Source organism: Anolis sagrei, chromosome 3 (genome assembly GCF_037176765.1).
Source record: "Anolis sagrei isolate rAnoSag1 chromosome 3, rAnoSag1.mat, whole genome shotgun sequence".
Lineage (NCBI taxonomy): Eukaryota > Metazoa > Chordata > Lepidosauria > Squamata > Dactyloidae > Anolis > Anolis sagrei.
The window spans coordinates 75,366,539-75,391,232 of record NC_090023.1 but is presented as its reverse complement, the minus strand read 5'-3'; the positions used below and the strand labels follow the sequence as shown (position 1 = coordinate 75,391,232).

Sequence of the window (24,694 nt, the reverse complement as noted above, 5' to 3'; positions counted from 1 at the left end):
TCGCAGTGCTTCTTTAACCCTCTTGCTCAAACCCAGACTTCCTTGAAAGGAAGGGAAAAAAAGGGCCCCAGGACGGGTGGTTCCTTAAACCTGTTGCTTAAACCCAGACTCTTGAAGGCAAGAAAGAAAAGGGGTCCCAGGAAGGTTGCTTCTTTAACCCTGTTGTTCAAACCCAAACTCCCTTGAAAGGAAAGGACCCCAGGAACAGAAGGGGGAGTTTTGTAAGTTGCTCATTGCCACCAATTGGCCGGATCTTCCATATCTTTCAATGCATAGCCAAATACAGATATTTCCATTAGCTGATTTTCGGGAGGTCTCCCAAAAAACAAATCTGGGTGCCCTGTGAAATTCAGTTGCCAAAACTGGATCGCCTTCCAGCCAAATTGCATAAGCCTATTCACTGGCATTAGCACTTTTGAAGTCACAGAATGACAACCCAGCTCTGTTTTTAAACTATTTGGCTATAATCCCAAGGCCAAATGAGGAGGAAACACATGTTACACATTAGTTACACATTACAAGGAATGCAAAGTGTATATTTTCCCATATTCCTCTTGCCATGTTTGCATAGGGAAGGTATGTGATATGATGACATCTCGTTCAGTAGTTTCATATAAAGAACAACCCAAGAAAAGGGGGGTCTTGGAAAGTTATAATGTCACACATCTCTCTCCTTTAAGTATTTTAAGAGCAGCAGGTCAGAGACATTCGTTGTAATGTTTAACTAATTTGGGCTTCATTTAATGTCTTGAGGAAGTAATGAGCTCACTAATTAACCTGCTGTGTTTAGGCTTGCTGCTTTGCCTCCAGCAGAGGGTGCTCTCACATAGCAAGTTCTAGACTTAAGGAAATCCATTACAAAAAAATTAGACCTAAGGGCTACATACTCCTAGTTCTAGTCACACTGAGCTACCTATTGCCTATAGGAAGTCAATGCTGCGTTGAGCATATCTTCTATAAATGCCATGCTAAATAAATAACCCTTATATCAGTTCTTGGGAAAAGATAGTGACCAGCATCTAAAATGCACATTTAAATTGCTAGGAGTATTATCTGAGAAATAATTTGCATGATGTTGTAATTCGAATAATGCATTTCAGCCTGAAGGCCTTGAATAAAAAGCAAGAGGGGGCCATTCAAGCTCTTTTGCCTTGAATAGTAGTGAAGTATTGAGAATTTTTGCGATTAAAAGCTTCTCCTGTCGCGGAAATGGAACGTAATGCTAATATTGAGTTTTGTGTGCCATTGTAAAAGGTACTAAAACCTTATCTAATGGATGCAGTTGCCATAAGTGAGGTAAAATGCCTTGAGAGATGTGCAGGCATTAGAAATTTCTTATGCTTAAATTAGTATGTATATGGAATCTTATGATCCTCATAAAATTTTATAGGGGCATGTTTTATAGCATGTAATAAAAAAGATAAATGCATATGTAGGTTATTCTTCATAATGAGAGACTGAATCTTATCACATGGAGAGGAACTGGTGACAAAGGCTTAAACTACTGGCATGAAAGTTTGTATCATAATTTATTTCCTTATGCTCATTCTTCTTTAATTGGTCTTAAATAAAACCACAGCAAATAGTCTTTATCATTAATTTAGTGCTTTCTTATTAATGAAATAACTTCTGATGCTGCCCCCAGTGGCGCAGCAGGTTAAACTGCTGAACTGCTGAATTTGCTGGCAGAAAGTTGGTGGTTCAAATTTGGGGAGCAGGGTGAGCTCCCGCTGTTAGCCCCAGCTTCTGCCAACCTAGCAGTTTGAAAAAATGCAAATACAAGTAGATCAATAGGTACCACTCCTGCTGGAAGGCAATGGCACCCCATGCAGTCATGCCAGCCACATGACCTAGAAGGTGTCTATGGACAGCGCTGGCTCTTTGGCTTAGAAATGGAAACGAGCACCACCTCCCAGAGTTGGACTCGACTAGATGTAATGTCAAGGGGAAACCTAAACCCTTACCTTTACTTGCTGCCTTCATGCCCTGCTTTCTCATAAATTAAAGAACTATTTTCATTTACACTTCTTGTAACCCACTTCAACTCTTTCTGCCTGTTCAATAGGTAATATAGACATGGTTGTGGCTGGAGCTGGCACAGGGGGCACCATCACTGGCATTGCCCGAAAACTAAAGGAGAAATGCCCAGGATGCAAAGTGAGTGTCAAACTGGGGTATCTTAGTCACTGTTTACACTTATCACTGTAAACCTCAGAACATTGTTTTTGACTGTAACATGCTCCTTATTTCAGATTAAGTTCTACCACAAACTCTTGCTCATAGGACCACCTTTCCCATATAAAGAGTCCCACATTTACAAGGGGTCAATAGAATGTGTCTAGATCATTATTCAATCATGGTGGAAGTGCTGTATGAACACACCAGGAGAAAAGAGTGCTGGCTCCATTCCTTGTATCCAACATGGCTCCATCACAGTTCCAGTTTGCATAGGTAGCCTTCATAGATGGCAGAAGGAGCCTCTGGTGGCACAATGGGTTAAATCTTTGTGCTGGCAGAACTGAAGACCGACAGGTCGAATCTGGGGAGAGTGCGGATGAGCTTCCTCTGTCACCTCCAGCTCCCCATGCGGGGACATGAGAAGTCTCCCACAAGGATGGTCAAACATCAAAACATTTGGCCGTCCCCTGGGCAACATCCTTACAGATGGCCAATTATCTCACACCAGGAGCAACTTGCAGTTTCTCTAGTCGCTCCTGACACGGGGGGAAAAATAGATGGGACACTACTTCAGATGGCCATTTTCCATGTGCCGGACAGGGACAAAACCCAAGACAGAGGGCATAAGGCTAACCGTCCTCTGTGTTACTACAGTACATTCCCCTTGTGTGTTGTTACAGTACACTTATATAATGACTGAATAAGGTTTATGTGGCAACAGAGGGGATGTACATTTATTATCATGATTGTGACAAAGGCAGTGCTGCCTTGAGGAGAGGAACTGCAGCCAGTCATCTCCTTCATGACTACTACATTCACTGTCCATATTTATCCATATGAATGATTGAACATGCCTCTAAGAAACTGCTACATGGATGTGCGATTCATTAATCACACACAAAGGGAAATGCTTACACCAGTGTTGACGCACAAAATAGATCATTACGCTTATTGTGTTCTTGATGTGAGACTCTCTTGTGTGCTATTGCACACTTCTATTCAGTATTGAAACTTCTATTATTTTGCCCTTATCCCCTCCAGCTGCTGAATGGTGTTCCTCGTGGAATGTCTTTCCCAGAAAAAAAAAAACGTACATGCTGAGATCTTGTTCTCGGCCTCACTTCTGAGAAGGCAAAATCAGGGAGCAAGACCCAACTATTCTGGAATATGGGTTGCTGTGAGTTTTCTGGGCTGTATGGCCATGTTCCAGAAGCAGTCTCTCCTGACGTTTCAATCACATCTGTTGCAGGGTATCCTCAGAGGTTAAGGGGTATTCTGGAATAGTCTCTTAAACCACAATGAATGATTTTTCTGTTCAGGAAACATGAGAGGGTTGTGTGAAAAAGCTACATTTTTTCTCTTCACAACTTCTTTGGGGTTTTAAAATACTGAGAGGAAATTGCACAATGGAGAAGACTGATTCCCCTCTTTCCTGTGGACATACACTTTGGGAAAGTCATTTTTTTTCAGCCTCAGAAGAAGACAACGGCAAAATCCCTCTGAACACAACTTAGCAAGAAAATCCCTTGATAGATTCACCTTTCGATCACTGTGATGACTTGAAGGCACACAGCAACAATATTCATGAAATGACCATTGCATAGACAATTGTGATTAAGTTATCTCTGTCCAGAAATGCCATAGCTAGCAAGCTAGTTTTAAAAATATGTTTTTAGAAATGTACTGATCCCTATCACTTACAACATGATGACAGGGAGATGTTTGTCAAGAGACATGTAATGTAATATTGTTCCTTGCATCTCTTGGGAGTGGGGTGGCCGCTTTTTAAAATATTGATCACAGATATGTTCTGTAATGAGATCCAGCATCTGAATGTGATCCAGAGAAATGCCTTGACCTCCAGCCTTCTACTAAGCCAAATGAAATGAATTTAGGAGCAGTGGGGTTTTTCCACGGTCTTTAAAAGCATCCACAGTTTTAAACTTGGACATTTTTCCACAGTGTAAATGCATGAGGAAACATTTCTGCCATTGCTTCATCATGGTGTTGTGAATTGAACACTGCAGTTTTAATAGATGTATTTGGAAAACTAAACTGCTGCTTCAACTGTTTTGCAGGTTATAGGTGTTGATCCTGAAGGCTCCATCCTTGCAGAACCTGAAGAACTGAATGCAACAGACAAAACTAGTTATGAAGTCGAAGGGATTGGATATGATTTTATACCTACAGTTCTGGACAGATCAGTAAGTCAACCACTAGATCTCATTGACACTGCTTGTTAAATTGCAGCTCCCAGAATTTCCCAACCAGCAGGAGCAATGACTTTGCTGGCAAAGGATTCTGGGAGTTGTGGGTCATGAAACTATTTTTTCCAAGGTATATTTTTTCTACCTATTTGTGCACCTTGCATTTTCCCCCGTCATTCTTATGCACACCTCATGGGGGTGTCCGCAAAAGTAGCAATAGTCAAGCTGTTGTTGTTTTTATTGTTATATTATTATAATTATTTCTTAACCACCTCTCCTCAAAGATTGAAGCAGGGTACAACATTGTTAACATACATCAATAAAAACATGAGTGCAGTTTTATTAAGTCTTAGTTGATATTTTATAGGTATATGTGTTTTGCTTATTGCATTTTGTATTGTATTTATTTTATGTTCTGTTTTTAGGCAGCTTGTGCTGTGTGTAAGCCACCCCAGGTCCCTTCGGGGAGATGGTGGCAGGATACAAGAATAAATGTTATAACATTATTAAAGACACATATATTAAAAGACATAAGATTGAAACACATTAAAATCATTCATCGCAATAAACTGCCAATTTAAAAATTCATAGTTTCAAATCCTGCCAGAAGAGATAGATCTTTAATTTTGTGACAAATTCTGACAACTGCTGAATCTCTTCTGGTTATTCTTAAGTTTGTGACAGACATTTTTGCAGAACTGGCCCCCTTTTTTTTGTGTCAGGAGCAACTTGAGAAACTGCAAGTCGCTTCTTGTGTGAAAGAATTGGCCATCTGCAAGGATGTTGCCACGGGATGCCCGGATGTTTGATGTTTTACCATCTTTGTGGTAGGCTTCTCTCATGTCCCTTCATGGGAAGCTAGAGCTGAGACAGGAGCTCACCCTCTTCCCGGATTCGAACTGCCAAGATGTCGGTCAGCAGTTCTGCCGGCACAAGGGTTTAACCCATTGCACCACTGGGGTCTCCAACTGGTGCACTGATTGAGCTAAATCTAATTTCTATCTGACAGTGTTGACCTACATATTTTATTCAGATTCCTAGATGTTCTTAACTGACTGGCCCTTTTGGAAACAAAGCAATTATTTTACTAAGAAAATGATTTTCTCATATTTGCAAGTGTGTGGTGTAATGCATACAAACTGTTCTGATGCTCAGTTTCAATCATGTCCACCTCATTTGCACTCTGTCTAATGGTTGGACAACAGCGGCCGCTCATGTCCATTGGTGTAGTAGCAGAAGGCAGAGTGCCTGCCTGCAGGTGGAACCAGTATTCATAACAGGGGCAGAGAAATCAGTGGTGGGTGGAATTTGTAGTCATAATCTACCTGTCTGCTACAGAATGGAGTGTTCTTGCTTCAAAAAAGGGGTTAAGGCTTAGATAGCAAAGGTTGGGTAATGTTTTCTTACTTCTGCCTCAAACTAGGTGCTCAGTATTCCAAAAATAGAAACAAATCTGAGCAGAACATTCCTCCATAGTGCTCTGCCATAGCTTCAGTGTACAGTGGCCCTTCTACATTCACTGGGGCTTGGGCACAGGGCCCCTATGAAAATGGGAAAACTGTACATTTTTCTGTCTGAGAGAACAGGAATCTCTAGGTCCTCCAGCATGACTCTATGGTTAACTTACAGGAAACTCATCCTGGAGGACCTAGAGATTCTTAGAACATGATAATCAAGCCACAAATAATCAGATTCATAAAAATTAAACCCCCAACGTGGAGGGCTGGCTGTCATAATCCTGAGCATGCCTGTTGAGCTGGTTCTAGGTTGAAATATATGGAGGTGGGTAAGGAAGCCATCCATTGGTGAGAAAGGAACACTATAGGTTTCCCAAAGCAACGGAAAGCTGAGAAAACATTGAGCTGATGTGCTGCAGCAGGAGAAAGACTGTGTGAGGTCAAGAGACAGAAGAGAGAAAGGGAAAGGGGCTTGCAACACCACACCCTTAATAAAAAATGGCTAAAACTAGACATACTGGGAGTGATTTGGTTAGCACAAACAAATGAAAGTTAGAAGAGAAGATGTACATAAAATAGAAGCTGCAACCTTTCCAACTTTTTTCAGCTGGCTATATTATGGTTGTTGACATGAGACCCAAACATTAGCTTCCGGGCCCACAACACATCTTTATACAAATAGGATGGGAATGCATTGGTGTGCCAGTCCTCAGCTTAGTGAAACCAAGTCATAAAGAGAGCAGGAAAGTCATTGGCAGAGACATCTGAGCTACAGGTAAGTGTCCTTCCTTGAATTTGTGATGGTGAATGCATAATACTACCTTGAACACTCCTGAGGAACCCATTTTGGAGATGAGACAGGGTCTGGCTCAGTTAACCTTTGGATAGAATACCACCAGCAAACCCAAGAGATCTCCAAGAAGATAATTTCCTACTAGAATCCCTGGGGGGGTCCTTTCTGCCAACTCAATTAGACAATGCTGGCTGGGCTCAATCAGCCAATATCTGTCTCCGTATAGAACAACTTCTGATGTTCCTGACACTTTGATCCATTTCTCTCCTTGTTTGTTGGCATTCTCAGCGTTACTGCAACATCGAAATGGAGAATGAGCTTTAATACAGTACTTTCCCTTTCTTTCCTCTAGCTGGTGGATCAATGGTATAAATGCAATGATGAGGAAACATTTGCCTTTGCGCGCATGTTAATCAGGGACGAAGGATTGTTATGTGGTAAGTGCACTCTGAAGGTTATGTTCGAAGTTTCTGAAGTGGATTATTGGACAGCTATGGTGAAGAGGGAAAAGTAGAAAAAATTATGGTATTGGGGTTGGCGTGTGTCATACATTGGATTGTCTGTAAGAGGATTGAGGATTGGAGCTTGTGAGTTTCAGTCAGATGTTGTAGCTCTCCAATATATGCCTTTGGGGCTGAAATAGTTCCCATGAGTAACACCTGTGAAATACATATTACCCTACTTATACCATGGCACCACAAGAAGAAGTAGTCAACCATAATGTATGAATCTTCCTCTTGAAGCCAGTTTAGACTTTAGAAGGCAATGCCATTTCATTCAGAAGGCAAATCTGATGAAGTTCCCTGTAGTGCTGTCTGTGTAACAAAACAGGTTCTTATTTTTTTGATCTGGAGAAAGAAGAGACGACTGATTCCATGGCCAAGACTATAGGTTCGAATGATGCACAATGATACCAGTTTATGGGTTCCACACTATAACTTAACCTTACGTCAGATAGTCTGTCAAGTAGAATTTAGATCATTAATTAAGAGAATTTTACATCAGGGTTTTTCTCTTATCATAAAATCATCGAGTTGAAAGAGACCCCAAGGCCCATCTGCCATGCAGGAACACACAATCAAAGTACGTCCAACAGATTGCCATCCAGTCTTTACCATGCTTCAAGGCAGCATATTCCACTACATAATAGCTCTTACTATCAGGGTTTTCTTTCTCATTTTGAGACAGAATTTCTTTTCCTGCAGTTTGACTCCTTTGCGCCATGTCCTAGTCCCCAGAGCAGCAGAAAAATCAAGCCTGCCCCCTCCTCAATATGACAACTTTTCAAATATTTAAATATGACCATCTTGTCCTCTCCCAACCATCTTCAAGCTAAATATATCCAGCCATTCCTCATATGACTTTGCTTTCAAGGGGTTTTACTATTTGGGTCATAATTTTCTTTTTCTCCTTTAACACCTGCATTTTTGATAATGTTTTCTCTCCTTTTGACAGGTGGCAGCTCTGGCAGTGCAATGTCTGTGGCTGTGAAGGCTGCCAAACAACTGAAAGAAGGCCAGCGGTGTGTTGTCATCCTCCCTGACTCTGTCAGAAACTACATGTAAGTAACTCTCTTCTGCTGTGACATCCCTCCTGAGTAGAATAATCTCTGCTTGCATAACTGGCCCCATCTGCTTAATTCTAATCATGAGGACATCTGAGTGGACTTTCATAGCTAAGCACCTCCATTACCATTACTATGACACATGAAAATCATTGAAGATATTGAAACCTATTATCGCTGTAAGACAGAGGATCTGTAGTGGAGTTGATTGTCACCCGTAACATAGTGGGCTCTCTGGATCCACATTTTCCAGCCATCTTAGAAACTGCCACCTTCCAAAGTAGTATTTCTGCATCTTAAGATCTGAGGGATGGACCCTTCCCTGTTTCCCAGGTTTAGTGGAGGGTGGGGTTGGTGGACATGACAGAAATGACCTTAACGGTGATCACACAAGGTGTGGTGTATCTTAGTATCTTAAGGACTATGCCTTCCAAAGCAATCTTTCTGTTCCTAAACATATGATGATGATGAATACGCCCTTTCTTGTTACATGGAGGTGGGGTTGATCGACATAACAGAAATGACCTTCTTGGTAATCACATGAATTTGAGGTTTTTTTCCCCCTGAAGGCTCAATTGACAGTCTTTTCTATCATATTTACTTTAATAGTTGATAAGTTCTATCAGATGCATACCTCTGCTGTAAAAAAAAGCACATCCTCTTCAAGAATGTTTGTGGTTGGTCTTAATTTTGGTATTGTCCTGGTGTGGTATAAAAGCTCCAGGAAAGCATAAAAATAAACAAACTGAAGATCGCACTTCTTGAGTAGGACCTGCCTTCTAATACATAGTGATGCTGTTTTATGCTGCCTTCTCATCCTGCTCCCACTGAGTCTATGATGACTGATGTTTCTGATTATCCTCATAATTCTATCCTCATCTTTCCAGGCTTCCTTTCCACTGCTACGTTTAAATACTGAAGCCAAAAGGAGGAATCCTGTTTTCTTTTGTGCACCTAGGGTGGTGTGTGTGTGAAAAAACAGAAGTGGATTTCTTGTTTTCTTTTAGACAGGACTGGAGGCAGCCTTTGTAGGATATTGGTGGCTGGCATTTGTATTTGACCTCCAGAGCCTTCCCACTCTTACCCAGTTACACTTGCCCCACTACGACGGTAGTAGTCGGTGGCAATAAACCATCAGACTTCACCTATGGGTTGTGTTTGATTTCCTCAGATGAACTTTTGCAAACTTGTGTGACAGCGTGATGTTTATAATGATGTATTTTTGTCATAAATGCAAGCTGTGAAATTTCTTTCCACATCATTTTTAATAACTTGTTTACTTTTCAGGCGGGTTTAACCTAAATTGATGATTGTGACTAATCTAGTATTGTGGTCATTTCCAGGTCCAAGTTTTTGAGTGACAAATGGATGACCCAAAAAGGGTTCATGACAGAAGAGAATGACATCATCAACAAACCTTGGTGAGATGATAAAAATCTGTCATGATACATCAGATGCACTTGTGAAGTCACATCCTAAAATAATCCCTAAATTGCAAGAAAGTTTATATCATATTCTAGCTAGGTTTCATTGGACCAGATATGTGATAAGATAATGCTGAAAATTAATATTCCTTAGGTGAAAATAGTTACTGTTTTAATTAAGATGAGGTTGTTCCTACCTCCAAAAAATTATATGTTGGATGTCATGTGCCTTCAAGATTTTTCAGATTTACAACAAACCTATCACAGGGTTTTCTTGGTAAGATTAATTCAGAACAGGTTGGCCTTTGCTTTCTTCTGAAGCTGAGAAGGTATGACTTGTGTAGGGTCACCCATTGGGTTCTCATAGTTGAGCAGGAATTTGAACCCTGGTCTCCAGATTCATAGTCTTGTTTGCATATGCCTGCTGATTGAAGATACCACTTCATGTGTCTGATAAAGTTGACTCAGGCCTGTGAAAGAAGGCGCTGAACAGACTGCGCTCTGGCACCACAAGATGCAGAGCCAATCTTAAGAAATGGGGCTACAAAGTGGAATCCTTGACATGCGAGTGCGGAGAGGAGCAAACCACTGACCACCTGCTGCAATGCAACCTGAGCCCTGCCACATGAACAATGGAGGACCTTCTTGCAGCAACACCAGAAGCACTCCAAGTGGCCAGATACTGGTCAAAGGACATTTAATCAACTACCAAACTCACAAATTTTGTATTTTGTCTGTTTGTTTGTTTGCTTTGTTCTGTTAGAAATGTAATATAATTGACTGGTTGCCCCGACACGACAAATAAATAAATTAACCTAGTTGTTACTGTTGGTGGTTAACTCTTTTGTCTACGGATTTTTAATTAGTGTGCTGGCCTTGGTTTCTTTTGGACATTTTGATATGAATCCTTATGTTTTTATTTCAGCTGAGATTCATTACATAGTAAAAGTCCTGATGATAATAACTCCTAGGTGGTATTGTTAAAATGTCCCACCCACCTCACTGAACACAACTAGTGGCACAATGGGTTAAACCAGGCATCCTCTCCAGCTGTTTGGGCCTCCAACTCCCAGAAGCCCTAATGAGCTTGTTCAATTGTCAGGAATTCTAGGAGTTGAAGGCCCAAACAGCTGGAGGTCCGTAGTTTGAGGATGTCTGGCTTAAACCCTTGTGCCCGCCGCAGGTCTGAGGACCAACAGATCACAGGTTCAAATCCGGGAAGAGCACAGATGAACTCCCTCTGTCAGCTCCAGCTCTCCATGTGGGGACTTGAGAGAAGCCTCCCACAAGGATGGTAAAATATCAAAATATCAAAACAGACTTCCATTTTCAAAACCATGAAACCAAAAAAAGTACTTGTTGCTGAATGTAATGTTCAGCAGCAAAAGGTAATTTGGCCATTACAGTTGCTGTCTTCTTTAAAAACAAAAATATTAGAACACTAAAGCTTTCAGCAATGGAAAAGAAAACCTTGGGGTGCATCTATGCTGTAGGATGAATCCACTTTAACTGCCTTGGTTCAATGCTATGGAGTCATGGGGTCTGTAGTTTTTTAAGGTCTTGAGCCTTCTCTGCCCCACCAAACTACAAATCCCAGCATTGCATAGCGTTGAGCCATGACAATCAAATTAGAGATGATGTCCCTCAAAATGGAGCTCCAGGTGTTCCTGAAGCAGCTTCCCCTTTTGCTTTGGCTCAGTACTAAGAATACCATAGTACACTAATCTGATGTGCACCCTAATATTGACAAGGTAATTTAGCCAAAATAGGTGAGCGTTAGATTCGAGTAAACCCAGTACTGTTTTCCTTTTCATATGCAAGACCTTGTTGCCTAATTTAGCCCCAGTAATTTTGCTATAGATTTTTATTTGCCACACAATAAGTGGCCCCACCAACCTTTCTGTGAAAGATACACAAAGTATGAGGACATGTATTTTTCTTCAATGCCTGAATTGCTTGCTATAAAATCATGCGCGTGATGTGCCATAAAATCACGTTTATGGGGAATGATGATGTTTATTTGTTTTTTTCCTAGGTGGTGGCACTTGAAAGTTCAGGAACTGACCCTCTCTGCCCCTCTTACAGTACTACCAAGTGTCACCTGTGAAAAAACTATTGAAATACTTAAAGAGAAGGGCTTCGACCAGGTACCAGTTGTTGATGAATCAGGGTATGTGCAGACTTTGTGTTTCCTCCTCTCCTTTACACCCCTAATTTTCTAGAGATGTGGTCCCCTGTGCTGGAGAACCTTGAAATTCCTAGAGAGGTGTTCTTGCAGGTTAAAAAAAGAGCAGGTTTCTTTTAAATTTGTGTTTTTTCCCACTTTCATGGAAGTCCTACATCCCTAACCCCCATGAAAGTGGCCTACTCTAACAAAACATTGAAGTCATCCTTAATGGAATGTCAGGATGATAATATGGATCATAAGGAAGCTGACTCTGACTCTTGGCTTGTGCCTTCCTAACAGATTAAACTCCTTGTACAAAAAGTGTCCTAAACTTGCCTGGATGACTCAGGAGGTACCTGATCAGAAAAACATCCCACCTTCTCATTCCTTTCTTTCTTTTTTGATCCTTTGTTCACTTCCTTGAGGTTAAGCGGAATAGGCATGGTAGCAGTTGTTGGGTTTCAAAATCTGCCTTTAAAATTGGTTTTATTGCCTTTTGAGGGCTGTGGTCATTACTTCGAAATGGCCCATAAAGGAATTAACTGAGCCCAAACTGTATCTCAGTTCTTAAGACAGCCAGGTAGGAAATAGGCCAGTGGATTTGCCAGCATTATTGGCTGGTCAGATGGGGACAAACTGCAATTCAGGCAGTATGTCCGCACCCAGAATACAGTCTGGTTTGCTAAATGAAGTTTACTTTTTGATCATCTACCATGCCAATTTAAAAGCCCAAATCATCTAATGACATTTACCCAGATTGGAAAAGAGGAAATGTGCCATGTTTGAACTTTCAACTAATTTCAGCATTTCTTTAAAGGTTAATGTGTGTACACATGCTAGTAGGCGCTACCCAGGCAGCCTAAGTCTAAAATGCACATGTTTTTGCAAGATAATAAAACAGGTCACCGTGAATAGTGTAAATATATTTCCACTGTTTCAGTAACAATAATATGATGATAATTGTGATGATGATAACAATTCAGAGTGCTGGTTTTAGCCTATAAAACCTTAAACGGTTCTGGCCCAGTTTACCTGTCCAAATGTATCTCCTCCTATGAACCATTGCAGAGATTAAGATTATCTAGGGAGGCTCTGCTGTTGGTCCCACATCCATCACAGGTGCATCTGGTGGGAACAAGAGACAGGGCCTTCTCAGTGGTGGTCTCTTGACTGTGAAACTCCCTTCCCAATGACATTAGATCAGCTCCCTCTCTCCTGACCTTCAGAAGGAAAGTGAAAATCTGGCTCTGGGGTCAAGCCTTTGGAGATTAATCTATAGTGCAATAATAGCCTCAAATTATGTGCAGTTGATCTTTGGAATGGCCCCGGGTTATGATTGAGGATGTTGTGATTTTAATAGTGAATGTAATGTTTTATATGTTATAATGTGTATTCAATTTTAATTTTAATTTTTTAACTTTTGTATATTCTATTTGTTGTCCAAAGACATTGAATAGTTTCCATATGTAAACCCGCTTCGAGACCCCTTTGAGGTAGAGAAAGGTGGGATACAAATAGAGCAAATATTCGATTGGAAAAGCGTTCTAAAGTGGAGAGTGGTTAAGAATCTGTCAATAAGATTAAAAGAAAATGTGTAGAAAAGTCATATGGAGATGGTATACCACTCCAGTTAAACTACATCAGATGGATAGTAAGCAAAGTAACCTCTGCTGGAGATGTGGCATGCACAAAGGGACATGTTTTTATTTATGGTGGGAATGCCCCCAGTTGAAAAGTTTTTGGAACAACATATTTATCAAAATAGGTAACATTATAGAGCTAAACCCAATACAAGGTTAGCATTGCTAATGGACGCCATAAAGTTGAATTTAGAAATGGAAAAGAAAGAATTGGTGATTATTTTACTCACAGTGGCGAGACTTATAATCACAAGGAATTTGAAAATAGTAACTAATATCACTCTGGAAGCATGGTATGGGGAGATTTGGAACGTAGCCTTAAACAATAAACTATCAATGGAAATGAGGGTGTTCAGGGGAAGAAACTAACAGATCAGATTTTGATTCATACTGGTCGGTTTTTATTAAATATGTTTTAGAAAGTGGAAAAGGAAAACAATATACCTTGTTAGTCAGGAATTTTGGATTTGACATTTGGTTAATGGTTGACTCATACATATATGGCAAAGGAAAGGATACTTGTTCAGGCCTTGGTGGTGGGGTTATGTGTTTGTAAAATGTTTGTTGTTTTGTGTTCTGTTTACACTGCAAGCTGTTAATGTATGTAAATAAAAATATATTTTAAAAAACAGAGTAAATAAATAAATATTCCCCACACCCAAGTGGAATCATTTGGACAAGTAAGGATTTGGAATGGTGTACTTTGTAGTCAGGCAAATGGTTGAATGCCCCATTTTTCCCCTCTAGGTATACACTCTAAATTTCCTTTCGGGAATTAGCGTTTCTTTTTAAAAGCAATGGTATTATACACAACATGTGATGGGTCGTTTGCAATTAAAGACCTTAAAAAACAACAACCAGTGAATTCAGACTTGAAGAGGAATCTGAAAATACTAGTTCAAGGTAGTAAACTGAACAGAAAGTAAGGACATGGAACTCATTCTGTAGGAAGTCCACCTGACCTGCTGTGCTTGGGTTTTCTTTTCAGAGTGATTTTGGGAATGGTTACTCTTGGCAATATGCTTTCTTCAGTGCTTGCGGGCAAAGTACAGCCATCAGACCAAGTCAGTAAAGTCATCTACAAGCAATTCAAAAAGGTACCTGCATCTTCTAGTATCTCTCTCTCTCCACCCCTCCCCATATCATGACACACACCATCAATTTAGTACCATTCGACATTCAGGCAGTGTGTTGATTTCACCACAAAGGATTGTTTTATAACTCTTAGATCTGCAGCAGTAACAGAAGTACACTTTATTTTTTAATACTGGGTGAGCACAATGTAAATGCCTGCTTCATCCTTTTGTGGCCAAAACCCAAAGTGGAATGACACATTAATCAATGGAATTTATTGATGTGCCATTCAATCGACTTAATTCATCTAGTCCATTGGGACAACAATTGAGCTTAGACCAATACCTTAAGATACAGTGCTACTATATGATTTTTGAACACAGTAAATCACTTGTTTTTCTCCTCTAGCTGTCAAATGAATCATCCTACAAAATGGTGCGTAATTCAGCAACATAGCATCTCTTTTCTCTAGCTTGCGATGGCTGGTGTCTATATGGAGAATGTTGTTGGTGGCTGATCCTAAATTAAAGAAAAGCTATCTACCAACATTTCCCTAATAAGAGAAGGGAGCTACACTGAAGGGAATCCTTTTTTTCCTACTTAATACAAGATGCTTTTACAATCAAACTGCCATTCTTGCATTGGAGCAAGCTCACTTGGTTTGAACTGTTAAGAGTAGAGCAGAAGGTTGAATTATCGATTATGTAGGTAGGCTTAAAAATCTACTGGGAAAAATGAGTTAAGTAGAGTGTATTTGTTCTTGTGGCCAAATCCATGGTCCTGCTTACTATGAAGCTGGGCCACATCAACCTGGACATGTATATCAATGCATATGGGTTGCTTGTTAGGAAATAATAAGGTCAGAGATAAAATACTGCATTTGTAGAATAATGCAGCTGCTATTATATGCCTTCATGTTGACTATATTTGTAGCAACCCTATCACATACGGTTTCCTTAATAATATTTGTTTAGATGAAATTTGTCATTGCCTTCCTATGAGGCTGAGAGAGTGTGACTCAGCCTTATTATTATTATTATTATTATTATTATTATTTTACTCTATTATTATTGGACGCATACGTAAGCACATTTACATTGAAGAAAGTTAGAATAATGGTTTAATCAGAGTTGGACAGTCTTATTTTAAATTAGTTTATGTAAATATTCAAAAACATTCAACCTACTGTTGCCTCAATTCATGTAATTTTATTGGTATCTATTTTTATTTTTGAAATTTACCAGTAGCTGCTGCATTTCCCATCCTTGGCTTATACTCGAGTCAATCAGTTTTCCCGGTTTTTTGTGGTAAAATTATGTGCCTTGGCTTGTATTCAGGTCGGCTTATACTCGAGTATATACTGTAGTTAAAACCATTAAAAACCTATTTAAAATACATAAACACCCCACCCGTGACTTGGTGTTACAGACTTTCTTCTTTAATAGGAAGATTTCCGTATTTGAGCCCTCATCTCCCAGAGTTCTAGTCCAGTACTCAAGTTGGCTCTTGACCTGCTATGGAAGCATTCAATCTCAACATATATTTCTACCCAAAACTTGGTTTTCCCCATCCCAAACAGCTATATGAAATTTGACATTCAAATCCACTATGCAGTCCACTTGTTTCACTAACTTCTGTGATGTCACCTAACCATTTTATAAACCCCCGAAATGATTTTACCCTTACCAAAAAAAGTTTTTTAAAAAAATTATAATCGATAGATGACCGAGCTGCCTACATTTGGGATGGTTTGGTTGATGTAAAAGCATAATGCGCAAGGATTTATCTTGTTTCATTTTTCTTTTAAGGAAACTTGTTTTCTTCATAAAGTTCAAAACTATTCTGCGTGTTTGTATGTGCTTTTGGGTTCTTCCTTTTTCTTTCTTTCTTTCTTTCTTTCTTTCTTCTTCTTTCTTTTTTTTTCTTTTCTTTTTCTTTTTTCTTTTTTTTTTTTTTTTGCTAACATCACAGGGAATAGCCAGCGAACACTAGTAAGCCTAGCCAGTGGTGATGGATTTGCTGTTTGACCAATAGCTTGGAGGGCCATATAGTCCTCATCCCTTGTATGACATCCAAACTTTTATTCAGCTGACTTCAATTATACCTGTGTCTTTGTAGTTCATCCATTCATATGAACATTGGTAGGGATCTATGACAGATAAGGGAACTGTTTTTATTGATATGCCCCCTCCTCCCCCCCCCCCCCCCCCCACACACACATGCAAGTTGTGTGCTTTGCACACATAGCAGAAAAATAAAACCAAAATAAATCAGCGGAGAGGGTGAGTCCAACCAGCACTCCAGACTTACTGCTACATTTTGGTGGAAGAGCAATACAGTCTTTTTTTCTTCTTCCTGCATTTCTAGTTTTTATTAAAACACAGCAATTTCATGGGAGAGGTCCCTACAAAATATAATAATTGCTATTATAATTCAAGTATTTTTTTAAAGAATAATTATCAAAGTACCAGGTTAGGTGAAAATTGGGATGTTTATCTGTTTAGACATTTTAAAAATAGACAATTTTTCTCTTTCCAGATCCGTCTGCAGGACAACTTGGGAAAGCTGTCTCATATTTTGGAAATAGACCACTTTGCTCTGGTGGTTCATGAGCAGATTCAGTGTGAGTAGAAGAGTGCTCTGGACCATTTCCTACCTGTTCACTGTGAACCTATCATTTATACCTATCTGTGTTAATTGCTTTTCTATCAAACACTCTTGAGGCATTTTTCAATTAAAGAATTATGTGATTTTCTTTTTTGTGTCAGGAGCGAATTGAGAAACCGCAAGTGTGATTAGGGCCACATTTGATTACTATCAACTTCCACAGTTGACTGTCTCAAGTTTTTTTTTCTTAATAATGGAATGGACTTATCATATGCACCTATATACAGAGTTTCTATTTATTTATTTATTTATTTCATGTCAAAAGCATTGCATAAAATAGTTTATCTAAAACTGATAAAATAGTTTATCTAAAACTATTTAGATAAATAGGGATCACAAGCTGCTAGATAGTTTTAGAACAAAAACAGGCAACAGTGACCGCATTGTCTGTAGCTTTAAACAATGTTTCCTCTGTGCATGAGGCAGGACATTGTGGGCAAGCCTACAGATGCTGAGTTGTTTGTTCTGCTTCACAGTCACACGTGGCGGATTCTTCTAAGTAGCACCATTTTACCATCTTTTGTTCTGCCAACTCCACTTCTGAGTCTGTTCAGGGACTTGCCCATTCTTGGTTTGCTCCTGGAGGAAGGGGGAGGGCATCCAGTCCAGTTGGAATTGCCTGATTTGTAGCCCACAGGGGTATTCTGGAGTGGTGGTTCCCATTAAACTTTTCCTTGATTTAAGGCTACTGGGAGGAGGCTAGTAGCCATACAAACTCATTTTTAAAGGCATAGCATTAAACCCTTCTTCATTTTTATCCCTGGTTTTGTTTGCTAGCTACTTTGGGGCAGAAGGCTAACCTGAACAGTCAAAGATAAATAAATAAACATCCTCTGTGTGCTGATACAGATAGCATTCCACCTTTTTTACAGACCTGGCTGTCTCATTGTGTATCTGAGAATGATCCTTGTTTATTTAACCTTCTTGTGTCTGTCCTTCTTTGTGGTGGTTCCAAAGGTTCCCTTCCTTCGGAAGAAAGAATTTTCTCTCAACAGAGTGATTTTTTCCATCAAAGGAAGGAAATGTTTGGTTCTAATCCTTGGTTTTTAAACTCCTTGTACTGCAGGCAGATCTTTGAAAACAGGGGTGCAAAGGTGAAGTATTCAAACCTCAAGGCTGCTTTTTTGAGATCACCCCAGCACCACTCAGAAGGGGGGTTGGTTTCAGGAAATGGTATTTTTCCACAAAATGAGGGGTTTTAAAGAAGTCCTCCCTAAAAAATGCTATAAAAGCCTCAGAGGGCTTGGCTGACAGTTTTGCTATATTTATGGGGACTGGGCTGTTGTAGATGTGGAGAACCTTTTTCCCCAACAGGACACAGTCATTGAGATCACTTCCTGTTGGAAAAGACCCCCCTTGAGCTAAAACAGCCACAGACATGGTTAATGTATCTCCAGGATGGGAAAAAAACCCAGCAGATTATAACTGTCTAAGCGAGGGGGGAGCATTGGGGGCCCTTAAACCCCCGAAATTGCCTACCCTGGTTTAAAACAGCGAATAGAAAACAAATATTCAATATTTGGGAACTGAAATCCTGCCACTAGAAGAATACTACAATATCTAAGGCTCCAAAACATTTGCCTGGTATGACTTCCTTGTCCAAAATGTTTCTGACCATTACCTCTCTTTAAGGTGCTTTTATCTTTCAATCCAATGTTTAGCTGCTGTGGAGCAAGCTAAGACTGGTGCCTCAACACCTAAAACAACACTATTTTTACAAGGCAAGTGAAGCAGTGTTTGGGCAAATTCTTCTTCAGATGCCCAGAACAATCTTTGTTACTACTGCTTGTGCAGAATTGCATAGGTTGAGAGTAAAACAATGTGATCAGTCAGAAGGCCCATAGGATCTGGCAGATTCTGTATCTTTCAAGAAAGTTCATCACTTGTCAAGAGTGCCAACTGCACCAACGGTTCCAGCTTCTAGAGCAAAACAATATATATACATACATACATACATACATACACACATATATATATATATATTTGTCCTTCATGCTCTCTGTGAAATGAGCATATATGGTAGATGATGTACCACATGTGCTGATTTCACAGATGACCACTCAAAGAAACATGGTTACAGGTAAGCAACCATCATATATTTGGACTAATTCCCAGAAACTAGAAGTCTGGGGGTTGCTGTCCAAAATAGAGGAACATTTCAGAGTTTTGTCATCATTGAGCATCTACAGTTTGCTGCTAGGCTTTCAGTTCAGTAGTTCTCATGAAAAATGGGGCACGTGTTTATGAATATGTGTATGTATCTCTAGATTGGGGAATGACTCTCCAGATGGCAGTGAATAAATCTTCTCTTATCTCTCACTAATTGGTCTATATAGGTAGATATGTTCTGTAGTTAGTAGTAACCTGTTGGTGGTGTGTGCTTTCAAGTGATTTCCCCTTTGTACAACCTTATGATGGGCCTGTCATTAGGTTTTCATGGCAAGACTTGATCACAGGGAGTTTTCCTTTGCTTTCCTCTAAAGCTAAGGCTCCTTTCACATAGCTGTATAAAATCCCACATTATCCGTTTTGAAGTGGATTATATGACAGTGTGGACTGAGATAACTCAACTCAAAGCAGATATTGTGGATTATCTGCCTTGATATTCTGGGTTATATGGCTGTGTGGAAGGGCCCTGGGAGTGTGTTGCTTGTCGAAGGCCATCCAGTGGGTTTTGATGGCTGAGCAAGCATTCAAACCCTGATCCTCCATCATAGACTGGTGCTCAAGCCACTATACCATGCTGGCTCTTAGTAGTAATTAACTATAAGTGGTGCTGTGAAGCTGGAACATATTTGGATTATAAAATATTGTATTTTGTATTTTGTTCTCTTCCTTAGATCACAGCAATGGTGAATCCAGTAAAAGGCAAATGGTGTTTGGTGTTGTCACAGCAATTGACTTGCTTAATTTCGTGACTGCTCGAGAACAGCAGAAAAGGGCAACCTAACTTCAAGAATACTGTTAAATCTTGGTGGTAAATTTTAAAGTGGCTTTTCACTGTATTTTAAAGTGTCACCCTCTCCCCTCCCCCTCCGCCGCACTTCCCTTTTTATTATAACAGCCTCAAAATTTTTGTTTTGGTCTAAACATATAAACCAAAAGTCATCAGCAAGAAATATTTGTTGCCATTGAGTCTCTGCAGATCTAAATTCCAGGATGCAATGGACACCCCAACATTTAGGGAACTTAACTTTGTGGTAGTGCTCAAGATCATTGATATCATTTTCACACAACTGAGCAGCAGGACAAATATTCATTTCACGATTGGTGTGACAAGGTCATCAAGGAAGGTAATAGTATCCTTATGGGGGCTTTCCAAAGCCACAGTAGTCCTCCTGTTATATGGGGAGCCCATTTGGAAACTATCCTTCTCTGTATTACATTTCATTTTTTAACAGCTATGGAAGAGAGATGGTCTTAGATATCTCATTCATCTTCCAAGTTCATAAATGTAATATCTACTGGATATGTTCTCTATTACAGACATATGAAAATACATCTGTGTCCAAACGTGACTTTTATGAGAAGACACTTTTCATGTTTTTCTAACAAAATTATAGTTACTGTATATGTGGAGTAATGAGGTGGACTCCAAATATGTTCTGTCTCCTTAAGAATCTGGAAGTAAAGTCAGTGGCAGGGACAAATGTCCAATCTGTCCAATGTCCAATAGGATGTTTCCCCAAACTCCAAAATACTGAGTGGCCAATCTTCTAGCTGTCTTAACATGAGCTTAATAGACTGCCCCAAATTGTGAAGAAATGGAGAAAAAAGGGCAGAATTCGAGTTAGCAAAAAATACATAAAATAGAAACAGGGAAGAGTTTTTACCAGTAAATCAGCAAATTGGTTCTGTCATGCTCTCCACACTTACTTTGTATCAAAATTGTGCATTCTGTATTTTCTACACATTGTGTATAAGGATATCAAACTTGCATCATCTTCAATCAACACTATTTTTTCCTTTGCTTTGTATTATTTGCTCTGTCAAACATAATGTGAAGAACCTGGATTTGTAATAACCTATTGTCACCTAATTTGGATAGCAGAATTTTCTAGAGTGATATTTGTATTCTGGAAGGGTGTTTGTATTCATTTTGTTGGAGCAGTAACAAGTCCTTTGGCACCTGAAAGATTTAACAGTTTTTATTTGGCATACGCCTTTTCTTCTGAGATACGTGTATCTAAATAAAGAAATGGGTTGTCACCAGCAGAAGTTCATGCCACAGAAATGTGTTTGATAACGTAAAACATGGAATGTCTGTATATTTTGTTCTGTGAAGACCAAATCATGTTTCCTGGATTGTAATTCAAATCTTAAAAGTGCTAATTATGATTTTTAATTTAGATGTATATATGTCTATATTCTTTAAGCCATCTACATCATTATCAACTCACTATATTTTGACATGGGTAAATGGCTAAAATGTTACTTTAAAAATATTTGGTTATACATTTCTTTAGGCTTAAGGGGAGATAGTGGAAAGGTCAAGCAATTTGGCTTTTTATTTACACAAGTTAATCTGCCAGTCTGAATTAATGTTATTTTTCTTCCATGGCTTCATGCAACTTTTACTGGAAGCTTTTAAGAATCATGTTACTGATATTAATTATTCCAGCGTCAGCACTACTTGTGTTCTGTGTCAGAAATCGAGATGGGCAAACCCCCGGAAAAAAAATGGGGAAAACAGATTTTTCTGGTTTTTTCCAAAGCCATTTTCCCTGGAAAAATGGGGGGGGGGGGAGTGTTTAGAAACAAAAAGCCTATTTTTTTTTTCATTAAGGTCTTCATGTTATATAGTTTGAATCCTATGTCATAGATATATTATTTAGCATTGGAAAATAACATATTCTACACACTTTTCAATTTTTCTGGGGGGAAATGGCTTTGGAAAAAATGAGAGAGCTTTCTAATTTTCTCCATTTTTTCAGTTTTTCCCTGGTCTTCCCATCTCTAGTCAGAAGACCTTCCTTGCCACAGTTAATTGTATAAAAAGCTCATTAAACAGGATAACATTATGATTTTAAAATGTATAAGATCTACCACTAGATACCATCTTGATGTTATATCAGGTTTGTTCCTTTTGTAGAAGACAAATTTAGCCCCAGGGATCTTGTTCTGAGCATTGGTACTTCAGGCTCTCCAGGATTGTGGAAAGAAAACCTAAAAGCTTGTGTCATCATTGTTCCAAATTCTGTATGAAGAGCTAAATAAATAAAACACTATTTCTGACAAACAGGACAACTTGTCCATTTTTGTTTTTTATTATTATTTTTGAAGTATTTTTGAATGAAGACGTACAGGCCCTCAGGATGAAGCCTTGTTGGAAGAGGATAGGTAGAGATGCTGCGGGCAGCATTGCTTTCCATAATCTCCAGGTAATTAGCAGCAGTCACTACACTAATCACATTATAGGAGTAGTTTTCAATCTGGAGCTGGGATCTTTGGCACCAAGGAGTTGGGAGCCTGAAGGTTCACAGATGTCCAGAAAACAACATCCATAAAACATGAAATCCAAATGGGAACCAAATTCTGTCTTTGTTTTGGTTGTTTTTATGCTGCTTCTACATATGGGCAAAAAGATCCTTATGTGTCCAGGTTGTGTATATTTTTCATTTCTTGGCAAATCTGTGTGTGCCTGATCATAAAGGTGCATAAAGTCGCATAAATAATGCGACTGAAATTAGCTGGGTATTAAATGTGCATCCCTTGAAAGGGAACTATAGTAATGATTTTCTTTGGCCCTCCAGTTGGGTATCATTTCAACTTCCAGAAACCTCAGCCAGCATGGCCAGGAGTCAGGGATATAAGAGTTGGGAGTTCAAAACATTTGGAGAATCAAAGGTTAAGAAGGGTCAATTTATACTGGACCTTTTCTAATTCATTTTTTATTGCTTATGTATTGCCACATTCTCTCACTCAGGCTGAATCAACACAAGGGCTCCCAGCTCCAGTACACAATATCCTGCCCTAGTTTGACTCCAATAATCCAAACTTAAATTGGTTTTGAAAACCTCATAGTTCCTTTTTCCTGAAGTCACCTTGGTACAAAAGGAGAATTTCTGACATGTTCACTCCTCCAGTCTGATTTCCTTCCAGCAACCACTGACTTAAGCCTGACTTCTCCAGTGATATCTAAGTCCCTGTTAAAAATGGTATAGGGAACTAACCCCTGTGTCTAACTGCTCACAAATGGGGGAGGGACAGCTTTATTTAATAATATTTAATACAGAAATAAATATTTAATAAAATGTAACACACCCACACACCAGCAAGCAGAGAATTTCAGACCTTTTGATATTCAAATATCCCATTAACCTATATGCACCAATCATGAATGAGTTTAGAAGCACAACCTAATCCAAGATGTCTTTACTAGGATCTGGCATTAAATTCACATTTGGTTTAATACATATAACTTACTACTTCCTGTGAATTAAATGGAGCTGTGAGCAGAATTTCAGTGAGCTGCCTGAGCTCTGGGACATCCTTGGGGGTTTATCAACCATATCGAGTTGAAAAATACTTTTTCATAAAAAGGACAGACACAAACACCTCAAGACTCAACGAATTTCACATCCGTCACTAAAAAAGGAGAAGCAGAGAGGAGGGGCAGACATTATATACCCCATCAACAATGTCATGCAAGCAGAAGTAGACAAGCAGTTTCGATTCTCTTCTTAAAATACTATATGCAACCTAAAGATGCCCTTCAATCTGCTGTAAGCTTACCAATTATGAGAGGTAAACTGTATTATTTTTTTCCTCCATTGTAAATTGTAAACATATAAAAATGACCTTAAAAATCCAATTAGTGGAACTATTCTTCAAGAATTTTCTAAGTCTGCCGGATGAAACTATCTGGTGAGACCAACTACACCTTGAGTCCCCTCTGAGGTTGAGAAAGGTGGGGAGAGGTAGAAATGTCGCAAATAAAGAAAGGGTGAGAAATAATTAATTTGTTAAAGATTATGTTATAAGAACAGTGGGAATAAAAAATGTTTAATATACCTAAGAACTTGATAGCCATTACATTCTGGGACTGCATGGAACCACTGGACTGATTCCAAACAGGAAGAAAGGAAACAACCATAGATATGAACAATAGAAATAAAACCATAGAGAAAACCATAGAGCTTAAAATACAGAAAACAGGAAAACAACTAAAAGGGCTATAAGCAACAGCATACTGAAAGTGAAAGTGGCTGAAGGAAGGACCACATCAAATCTTTACAAATTATACATCTATTTTGTTTTGTTTTTAAAAAGATAGCTTGACTACAGAAATGACTGCAATGTCAACAAGACCAAGATTCAAAGGTCAGAAAGACTAGAAAGAAGCTTTCAGGAGAGGGACTCCTCCATAAGAAGAAAGTCCAATGAGGGAAATGTTGACCCAGTTAAGAACCTTTATAGATGGAATGAAAAATTTGGAGGTAGGGGTTGACAAGAGAATTATACAGGCTGAAGATTAATTACGTAAAAGTCAACAAGAGATGGAGAAAGATATGCAACTGATG

At 39.2% G+C, this 24,694-nt stretch overlaps 1 protein-coding gene across 4 annotated transcripts in view; it reads left to right on the top strand.

Annotated features, from left to right (window-relative positions):
* The window catches only part of LOC132771809 (cystathionine beta-synthase-like protein), a 58,664-nt gene extending 36,246 nt beyond the window's left edge, over positions 1 to 22,418 (top strand). Inside the window, exons 8-18 of one of the 4 annotated variants that reach the window (XM_060770259.2) lie at positions 2,066 to 2,157; positions 4,257 to 4,382; positions 6,988 to 7,072; positions 8,091 to 8,196; positions 9,543 to 9,620; positions 11,659 to 11,793; positions 14,419 to 14,527; positions 14,913 to 14,939; positions 17,043 to 17,127; positions 18,833 to 18,892; positions 20,012 to 22,418. In XM_060770259.2, coding sequence (XP_060626242.2) covers positions 2,066 to 2,157; positions 4,257 to 4,382; positions 6,988 to 7,072; positions 8,091 to 8,196; positions 9,543 to 9,620; positions 11,659 to 11,793; positions 14,419 to 14,527; positions 14,913 to 14,939; positions 17,043 to 17,127; positions 18,833 to 18,892; positions 20,012 to 20,121 — 1,013 coding nt within the window. In that variant the 3' untranslated portion in view covers positions 20,122 to 22,418. The remainder of the gene's footprint in view (positions 1 to 2,065; positions 2,158 to 4,256; positions 4,383 to 6,987; positions 7,073 to 8,090; positions 8,197 to 9,542; positions 9,621 to 11,658; positions 11,794 to 14,418; positions 14,528 to 14,912; positions 14,940 to 17,042; positions 17,128 to 18,832; positions 18,893 to 20,011) is intronic. The other 3 variants (XM_060770260.2, XM_060770261.2, XM_060770262.2) reach the window with 3 other exon arrangements.
* The last annotated feature ends 2,276 nt before the right edge of the window (positions 22,419 to 24,694 follow it).